This window comes from Rutidosis leptorrhynchoides, chromosome 8 (assembly GCF_046630445.1).
Source record: "Rutidosis leptorrhynchoides isolate AG116_Rl617_1_P2 chromosome 8, CSIRO_AGI_Rlap_v1, whole genome shotgun sequence".
NCBI classification, from domain to species: domain Eukaryota; kingdom Viridiplantae; phylum Streptophyta; class Magnoliopsida; order Asterales; family Asteraceae; genus Rutidosis; species Rutidosis leptorrhynchoides.
In genome coordinates this window covers 217,261,006-217,271,525 of record NC_092340.1, presented here as the reverse complement: position 1 = coordinate 217,271,525, position 10,520 = coordinate 217,261,006, and the positions used below count along the sequence as shown (strand labels likewise).

Sequence of the window (10,520 nt, the reverse complement as noted above, 5' to 3'; positions counted from 1 at the left end):
ACCTGCTGTAGCATCATATAATGGATGCAACACCTTAATAAGTAAAAGGCGATGCTAAAGCTGTATGAGTCATAAGCTACAGCTACACATAGTATTCTGTCATCAGATCTAAGGTATGCACTTTTAAATAACTTTTGTACATTTATGAGGTGTAAATTGTGCTTATTGTTACAAGGTGCTAAAGAACTGTGTTGCACTTTTTATACTCAGTGGCACAAGATGCTATATATGTTACCCTATCAAATCATTTTTTGCATTTTTAAACACTACATGTTGCAGTCTTAACAATTAAGATTTAGCTAACATTCTTTTTCCCCTTATCCCAGAACAAGATGGTTGGTTGCTACAATTCAGTTGAAGTAGTCGACTAGAATAATATTTGTTTCCAAAATGAAATAATTTTCAATTTGATTATAATCTTAAAAAGTGCATTATGGATGAATATACAGATGAGGGACCAATTATAACCTTTAACATGTTTCGTAATTAAAAATATTATTGAAAGAAATAGCATTGTTAGTTTCCCCTATGGCTCAGGTTTGTTAAATTTTCTCAGTTACTAATTATTGATTCATATGTTAGTTGATTCAAATGTAGAATTTCATTAAAGAATATGTGTAAACATGAATAGAATTTCACTAACATTTTTTGCCCAAAATGTAGCTACTAAACATAGAGGTTGAATATAGTCTTATGTGTCTACAGATTTAGTCATGTTGATTTCATCTGTTTTTAATTAACAGTACATTATTAATGTGTTGAACTATTGTTGTTTATTTATTTCCAATATTAACAGCCTCTTGAACTTTGTTGTCAAATTTCTTATTCGATTGATGTAGTGTTGATGAATTACGTGAGTTGTTCACAAAGTTTTTGTTCTATTATTTGTTCTGCGATCTCAGTGTTTATTTATTATGTAATGTGTTGTTTTCAGGTGGACAGCACGCGTCTTCTACTTTGGTTTCTAATCAGCAGTTTACACTTAGCCCAGAGCAAGCTGGTTGGTTGCCTAAACCCGGTCCAGAAACCTATGAGTTATCTTCAACATTTTGCATTTCTTTGGTAACATCGTTGATTATATGTTTGTGAACTTTAGAAAACTGAACTACTATATTCGTAACAGGCAGCACCACAGAAGTTGCACAACTGCAACCACCACATAACTTCGACCAGCCTATCCACAGAACAACTAGCAGCAACCAAGCTCACTCCAGCTTTAAACAAGTACTATTCAAGAATGAAAGTAAAACTAACGCAACTCACAGACTCATCTCATGAATTCCAGCCAGCGCATTTAACAAGTCTTCATAACAATAGACGTGCAGGAAACAGAATGGAAGAAAAAAGCGACCGAAGCACCAGTCGACTCTTTTGAAGAACATCCCAACATCCTTATGGATAAACCTGATATCTTTTGAAGAATACACTAACTTCCTTTTGCACAGTCCTTTGGTATGTACCTATGTAAATATGAAACAGTAGTATCAATGTATCAGTATGTGTGCAATATGCACCTATGAGCTACCATGTGTATAAACATGTAACGTTAAACTATTGGCATGTAACCAATTAAATACAAAATCGTTTATGTAAACCGCTCGATATCCACCCCGCAGCGCCGGTAGCCCGGAAAATTTGATGTGGACTTTGAGTCATCAATCTGGGATTCATCTTGGCTTGAATTGGAGAAGAGTTGTACTATCATAGGAAAATACTTGAAGAAATATCTGTTATATTTATAATCGTTCCAATTACGACATCACAAACGTAATCAACTTCCGCCGCAGCGCGCGGACCTCTAAAACTAGTTAAAGTTAATTATTGTAAGTGAGGGATAATAATAATAATAATGTATATATAATATAAAAGTGACTCCTTGAGTCATAAATGAGGGCACTAAAACCTCTTAATTTAATCATTTACAACTAAAAAAAATATTTTTCCTTATTTTCTACTTAATTTTATAATAAGGTAATAATTAAAAAATAAAAGAATTAGAAAATTCATTAATAATAATATCTAAGTTTTAATCCTTTCATTTTCCATGTATTAAATTGATTAATTTCAATTCTTTCATTATTCTTATAATAAATAAATAAGTTTTAACCTTTTCATTTTCCTTATATTAAATAAGTTATTATAATGTTGCCTATAAATACTCATTATTCATTTTCACAATACACATTTTTCATTTCACCACATACATTGCAAATACTAACTAATAATTGATAGAGTTTTATATATGTTAGTTCTTAATCGTCATCATCATCAATTTAGTAAAATTATTTCCTCATGTAATGTTGTATATTCATCTATCACACGAATGTTAGACTTATGCTACGGTATGACTTTATTAACAAGTTATTGGCGTACATGAGTATTTTTCTATTATCATGTGAAATTTATCCGTTTTGATAGTTGTTTAGAGTTCATATATATATATATATATATATATATATATATATATATATATATATATATATATATATATATATATATATATATATATATATATATATATATATATATATATATATATATATATATATATATATATATATATATATATGTATGTATATTAGATTTGTATGTGATTTATATTATTGTTGTATACTATCTTTGGTGTTACTTTTACGTCGATTATAGATCTTCGTCAATAATGTATTTGTTGTGTTTTTAATTATTTATTATTATTATTATTATTATTATTATTATTATTATTATTATTATTATTATTATTATTATTATTATTATTATTATTATTATTATTATTATTATTATTATGTAGTGATGTCAACATCTTACTCGGACAAGTTTCAGATATTACAACATTAAGGGACAAAGCATTGCGGAGTATTTCCTATTGCGAATATGTACATTTATATTAGAGAACACAAATTGTTTCATTTTTGTGTTGGATTGTAAGTATGATTTATTTAATTTAGCTTTTCTCTTGATGTTCAATATTTCCTTTTAACGTTGTATTATTAAATATTTTCTTTAGCAATTATTTGCATCATATAGTTCTTTGATAATGGATAAAGAAATTATGCCTTCTTTTTTGTATCATATTTGTTATGGATGTAGATTACAAATATTAAAGAATGCAAAATTTTTTACTATTCTTTTGAATTGTATGTACATTTTGTTTAATTTGACTTTTATCTTGATTCTTAATATTTTTTTATGTTTTATTATTAAACGTAATATTTTAGCAATCATTTACATCATAGAGTTCTTTGATAAATAATATGATATAAAAAAATTATGCCTTCTATACATGGATAATACTTACTTCATATGATGATGAATAACAATATAACATTATTATTATGATAAATTATAGTAAAATGATTATTAATGTAATTAACGATGATAAAAAAAAAATTGATTCTTGAATAACAAAGATAATTTAACATGTATTGAATAAGTCAACCATATTATATGTTATGTTTGATCGAGTAGCTATTACGGAGTAGTTTAATTAGCATATAATTGTTACTTTTACTACATCAAGTTTAATATTAACCAGCTTATTATTAAATATTAAGTGAATACTTACTACGTATCAAATATTTGAGTTTTCATGTAACGATAATTACTTAATTATTACTCATAATAGATGTGTTTAAGAAAATAAAAATATAAAGATGGTAAAAATAGTTGATTAATTAATCAGGATAAGACAATTTAGAACTAAAAAATTATTAATAAAATGTTGCGTATAAAGTCTTTCAGTTTGATTATTGATATTAAATTATTATCATACATTTGATCCTAAATATTTTTAATCATAACTAAAATTGATGCATGTTATGCATAATAACTATAGTTTTAAACTTTTCATTTTTCCTAAACATTCATAATAACTTTATGTTATGTCATAAATAATAACAATAGTTTTAACCTTTTCACTTACCTTATATATAGTACCTAATTAAATTGATAGTCATTGTTGTCTTCAAATACTATTTTTCATATTTCACCACACTACACTTTTCAAATGAAATAATGACACTTTTCAAATGAAACAATTGATAGAGTTATATAAATACACGTTTTTATCATTACTTTTTAAGATGTTTGATGTTCTATATAGTATTTGGTTGTGATATATATATATATATATATATATATATATATATATATATATATATATATATATATATATATATATATATATATATATATATATATATATTCACAATAGACGACACAAATTGATTTACATATGTTTATATTCAAATATTCCATATTCGTATTGTTAACCGTCGACATAAATCGCTTCACGTACCAACATTACAAGTGCGATGCAACAACGCTTACCATATTCATGCAACGGACGGACAATGCACCTGGTAATAATAATAAAACCCGCTGCTCTCTCTGTATTTCATCAACATCTTTGTCATATTCATTTTTGATTTCCACACCCTTTCTCTTTCTTTACATCACCACCATCACAGCTGCCATTCAAGACTTCTTTTCTCTTTAGAAACCAAAACGACAGGATTTATGAGAAAAGTCTTATCCTGGCAAGTAGATTAATCTTTTATTAATTTCTACTTAAATTATATGATACCACCATGTTCAGATTCTGGATAAAACTCAAATCTCTTCTATGGATTATGTTTACTTTCATGTTTTACTTTATGATTTAATGAATATTGATCTGGGTTTTTGCTTGTTTTGTAAAGATATTTCATTTGGGTTTTTTGAATTTGATTTGACCAAGTTTCTAAAAATGAATTAAAAATTCAGTCTTTTCTTTTATGATGATGATTTAAAGCTAAAACTTGTTTAGATTTACAAGATGGTGTGTTATGTTACGGAGTATTTGATATTTTTGTATGAGATCTATGATAGTTAAGGTGTAATTTGTTTTATTGGTTTTGTTATTACTTAATAGTTAGATAAATATAATTTTGAATCATGAAATAAAATGAAGTTTTAAAGTCATATTTTTGATTGAGATAAAAGAAGTTTTAATAAGAGTGGATCTAACACTCTGTTTCCTTCTCTGAGACCGAATTTGATATGGTATTATCATTATGGTTACTTCTTTTTTAGCTGCACATGCCCCTTTCTTTCTATATATGTTGGTGTTTATATATCTATATTTGTATATATACGTGTGTGTGTGTGTGTGTGTGTGTTTTTTGCTATTATTGTTTCAGTCTTAAGATCTTTGTAAGACGTATAAGATAAGAAAACCGTGTGACACAAATAGGTCATATGAACTTTAAAGTTTAGTAAAAATGTTAACTTCACAAATTCATGGGCCATTCCATGAAGTTAATTTTCATGTAAAGAATTTTTCTTATCTTTTTGTTTTATCATCTACTTTAAGTATGCTTTCTATTACTATTGTAATCTGACTTTAGCAATCATTTAGATGAATGATACAATTTCTAAGATACTTTTTATTTATTATATTTTTTGCAGGAGAATTATCTAATTTTGAATTGATATTTTTGAGATTTTACAATTGGGTTTGGTTTGATCCATGGGGATGTTTGAAGAGATGGGATATTACGGAAATCTCGATTTTATTTCGGGTTCAAACTGTGAGGGGGAAAGGGCCCCCGAAACAGAACAAGAGGCACCCGTTGATGAAGATTACAGTGACGAAGAAATGGATGTGGAGGAGCTCGAAAGAAGAATGTGGAGGGATCGAATGCTTCTAAGGCGGCTCAAAGATCAAAATAAAGTTAAAGAAGTCGATAACGCCAAACAACGTCAGTCTCAAGAGCAAGCAAGGAGAAAAAAAATGTCTCGGGCCCAAGACGGGATCTTGAAATACATGCTTAAAATGATGGAAGTTTGCAAGGCTCAAGGGTTCGTTTACGGAATCATTCCAGAAAACGGGAAACCTGTTAGCGGAGCATCTGATAATCTCCGAGCTTGGTGGAAAGAAAAAGTCAGGTTTGACCGCAACGGGCCCGCTGCAATTGCTAAATACCAATCGGACCATTCGATTCCCGGGAAAAACGAGGATAATTGTGCACCGGTTTCGACCCCCCACACGTTGCAAGAACTTCAAGATACTACTCTTGGTTCACTTTTGTCGGCTTTAATGCAACATTGTGACCCGCCACAGAGGCGATTCCCGTTGGAAAAGGGTGTCGCACCACCGTGGTGGCCCACCGGAGATGAAGAATGGTGGTCCCAACTCGGGTTACCGAAAGAACATGGGACCCCACCGTACAAGAAACCTCATGATCTTAAAAAAGCATGGAAGGTTGGGGTTTTAACGGCTGTGATTAAACACATGTCACCTGATATTGCTAAAATTCGCAAGCTTGTTAGGCAGTCGAAATGTTTACAAGACAAAATGACTGCTAAAGAGAGCGCCACGTGGCTTTCTTTTATTAACCAAGAGGAATTGTTATCTCGTAAGTTGTATCCCGACAGTTGTCCTTTAATATCGTCAACAGGGTCGTATCTCGTTGCAGATACGAGTGATTATGATGTGGATGGTGTAGAAGATGAGCAGCAGCCTGTTGAATTAGAAGAGCGCAAGCCACAATGTCCTAATGAGGTCAATAATAATCTTTACAACAATCTCGGGCTCATGGGACCCACTAACGGGCTTGTGGGTCCTCAACTGGGTCAAGTCAAATGTGAGGTTGTTGAAATCCCGAGTCCTGAAATTTTCGTTCAGAAAAGGAAGATACATTCTGGTGATGAACAGCAGCCTCAAAAGATGTACACATGTGAGTTCACTCAATGCCCTTATAGTGACGTTCGTTTAGGTTTTAGTGACAGATTTTCAAGAAACAATCATCAAATAAGTTGTCCTTACCGCCCTAATCCTAACCCGAATCATAATACTTCTCGTTGTGGGACCCTTGACTTCCAAATGAAAGAGCCTATCTTTACTATGCCGTCATTTGGTCAGCATACCAAGATCACAACCACAGGTCAAAGTCAACTCGTGAATCATGATGCCCCGTTTGTTGGTTCACAACTTGAAATTCCAGTAGATGGTCAACGGGCTATTATTGATCTCATGTCATTTTATGATACTAATCATCAAAAACCCAACAGAAATATCGGTACTCTTGAACTTACCAAGGACCAACAGAAAAAATTTCCCATCCAAATCGATGATGACTTTTTTGGTCAAACGGGCGAGTCAAACATCCCAACGTTCATGCCAAATGGATTCCAGTTTGAAAACAAATCGCCATACAATCCTACTGCATTTGATGCCAACAATAACTTGGATTTTAGATTCGTTTCACAGTCGCCATTCAATCTTGAAGGAGGAGGAGTTGACTTTTCTGGTGGGTCAAACCCGACCCAAGATATCTCAATGTGGTACCTTTGAAACCATATTAACAAGTGAAAAATCTCATCTTTAATACTATTACTTAGTTATAGTTATAGTTATAAAACCAAGTTAGTTATATTATTATCTCGCTTGTTATGATCACGAAACTTTGTACACACTGTTTTTTACCCATCTTAGTTACCGAATACTGGTGTAACTATATCTTGTCTATATATATACATCATGTGTGATGTATTATGTCAAATAATTGATCGATTTCTAGCTTTTTGTTTCCATTTGATAGATTCTTCACTGGCAGATAAAGCCTTGATCATTTGTGTATTATGCACTCTTATGTGTTTTGGATGTTGGGTGCACCCCACAATACAGAGTGAATGCGTTTTGTTTGCATATATTATTGTTGTAATAAGTGTGGTGACAAAGAAAAAGGTGAATGCATGTGAGGGTTGTTTTGAGTCTTTGCTGCTTTAGGACGGGACCCAATTAACCAAAAGTTTAGGTGTCAAAACATGAACATGTGACATTGTTTCGGTCCATTCATTTGGGAAATTGGGACCCACCATATATGGATGGATCATGGATAGACTTCAATGGTGTAATAGGTGGATGTACACTAAATAAACAATACATACACTTCTACTATGGAAGATGTGTTGACTATCTTATTGGTTTGGGCCTAACTTTTTATTACCATTTTTGGTTTTCTATCTAGTACTTCATTATTGGAAGAGTGGTGATGTTTATCTGTTGTCAAAATTTTAGGATTATGTTGATATTTTATATATATCTGTTGTCAAAATCTTGAATTATGATTATATTTTAAAAATATCTACTTGTGTTTGGCGAAACCAGCTTCAAGATCACTCGTTACAGTGATTTTAACATGAAGATAAATTCAACACTTTTAAACAAAGAAGATCTGATTGCAACTTGACAGTATTAAATTTTGAAGTTGTGTTAGAGCATAGTGTCCATTTTCAGTGTCGAAAATGAAAGCCGAAGTTGACTGACAGTGACATAGATGGAGGTGTCCACAGTGTCAATTTCAGTGTCCATTTTCTTTTTTTCTTTTTTTTTTTATTTTTCGATTATATTGAATACATTTTTATTATATGTATATTTTTTAAATAACAACATAATATTAAATTAATTAAAAAAATAAACATAAAATACACAATAATTAAATTAATTGTTAACAGCGCAAATTTTTTATAATTTGGCCCAGATAAATTTTTTTGTTTTTGGCTCATTTTAAAAAATGAATAAAAACTAACTAACCCATAAAAGATATTTACAGGCCCAAAAATTTTAAACCCTACCATTTACCCACTCCAAGTACGCCTCTATTTTCTACATGGAAAAATTGGCTCAAATACACTGTTTTTCAATGTTTTCGTTAAAAATACACTTTTTGAAAAAAAAAATTGTCTTTTTACACCATTAGGTCGACCAACAATATAGTCGACTACCTTTTAACTTGGTCGCCCACCTCATTTTTCAAGGTGGTCGACCAAACTTCATTCAGAGCATGGTCGACTACCATGTAAACATGGTCGACTACCACCTCAATTACAAATGGTCGACCACAAAGCAAAAAAACAACGCGGGCGACCAATGAGTTGGTCGACTTTCCTGGATTCAGGTTTCACGCATCTCGAAATCTGCAAAATCCGTGCAAGTCTATTAACAGTTTTTAGTGACACTTTTTCCAGCTTACGTGATGGGATTCATATAGTCTGTGCGTAAAACATATATGAATTTCCACCTCTTAGAAAACAAGTTAGCCATTATTTTAAAAACACTTTCTTTACAGGTGGGTGGTAGCCATTTTTTTAACACTCAAAAGTGGAGTTTGAATTGTTGGGTGGTGGTAAAATTGTTAGGTGGTGGTAAAATTGTTGAGGTGTGGAGACATTAAACAAGCTGAAAAAAGTGTCACTAAAAACTGTTAATAGACTTGCACGGATTTTGCAGATTTTGGGATGCATGAAACCTGAATCCAGGAAAGTCGACCAACTCATTGGTCGCCCGCGTTGTTTTTTTGCTTTGTGGTCGACCTTGTGTAATTGAGGTGGTAGTCAACCATGTTTACATGGTAGTCGACCATGCTCTGAATGAAGTTAGGTGGACCGCCTTGAAAAATGAGGTGGTCGACCAAGTTAAAAGGTAGTCGACCATATTGTTGGTCGACCTAATGGTGTAAAAAGACAAAAAAAATTTCAAAAAGTATATTTTAAACGAAATTTTTTTAAAAAAGTGTATTTTGGCGAATTTCCCTTTCTACATCATCATCTTCTTCCTTTCTTTCATCTATCTGATACCTGAAACAGCTACAAAAATACCTGACAAAAAATAAACAGCCCAACAAAAAGAAAAAAAGAAAAGAAAAGAGAAAAACAGGGAAATAGCCGTTGTAACGGCTCATTTTTAAAATTTCAAACAGCAAACGTTCAGATTCGCCACCGTCTGTAGCTCGACTTCGGCAACCGACGGCGAGATCGATGTCGGCCCGGTGTCGACCGACCGTCGATCTCGGCGTCGATTTAAGGGACGGTGAAGATCGACGACGGGCACCGAGTGCTCTTATGGTGAGTGTCAAATTTAAATGAACTTTTTAATTTAATTTCTTTTTGTTATGAATAAAATATTTAAGTTAGAAATCATAAATAAAATAAACTAAAATTCATAAAAATTACATAAACTAAAATTCTTGATAATAAAAATTACATATATCAAAAGTCTTACAAATAAAAGTTAAATAAATTCAAATTCATTCATGGTTGGAAAGTTTGAAGGAAGGTGTCAGATATGCTCGACAAGATCTTCTCTTAGTCGATCGTGCGCATATAAGTCTCATATTTTTCGGGTAATTGTTTTCTGATCTCTCCTTCTATCTCTAATACTTTTGATCCTATTCGATGGGTCAACAAACATTTCTTCGTTAATCGAACTTGACGAGGTATCAATTCTATGATATTATTTGTTAGAAAATATTATTTGTAATATTTATTTGAGGATTATTGTGAAGTTAAGAATTTTTATTCTCAAATTTTATGCTTGAAAGTAGTGTTGTTCGGTTTAAGACGCGTAGTGACACTACTGAGCACTATAACTTGCTGAAATACATTTGATGAGTTAACTTGTAAATTTGAAATGTGTGTGATCATCTAATCAGTTGACTTTTGTTTTGGTCAACACTTTTGAGTCAAATGATTTTACTAGA

General features: G+C 31.5%; 1 protein-coding gene across 1 annotated transcript; it reads left to right on the top strand.

Annotated features, from left to right (window-relative positions):
- The first annotated feature begins 4,409 nt into the window (after positions 1-4,409).
- LOC139861179 (ETHYLENE INSENSITIVE 3-like 1 protein) lies at positions 4,410-7,618 on the top strand. Its single transcript, XM_071849475.1, has 2 exons — positions 4,410-4,535; positions 5,446-7,618. Exon 2 carries the CDS (start codon positions 5,507-5,509, stop codon positions 7,331-7,333), a length of 1,827 nt encoding a protein of 608 aa, XP_071705576.1. The 5' UTR covers positions 4,410-4,535; positions 5,446-5,506; the 3' UTR covers positions 7,334-7,618.
- Positions 7,619-10,520: the final 2,902 nt, after the last annotated feature.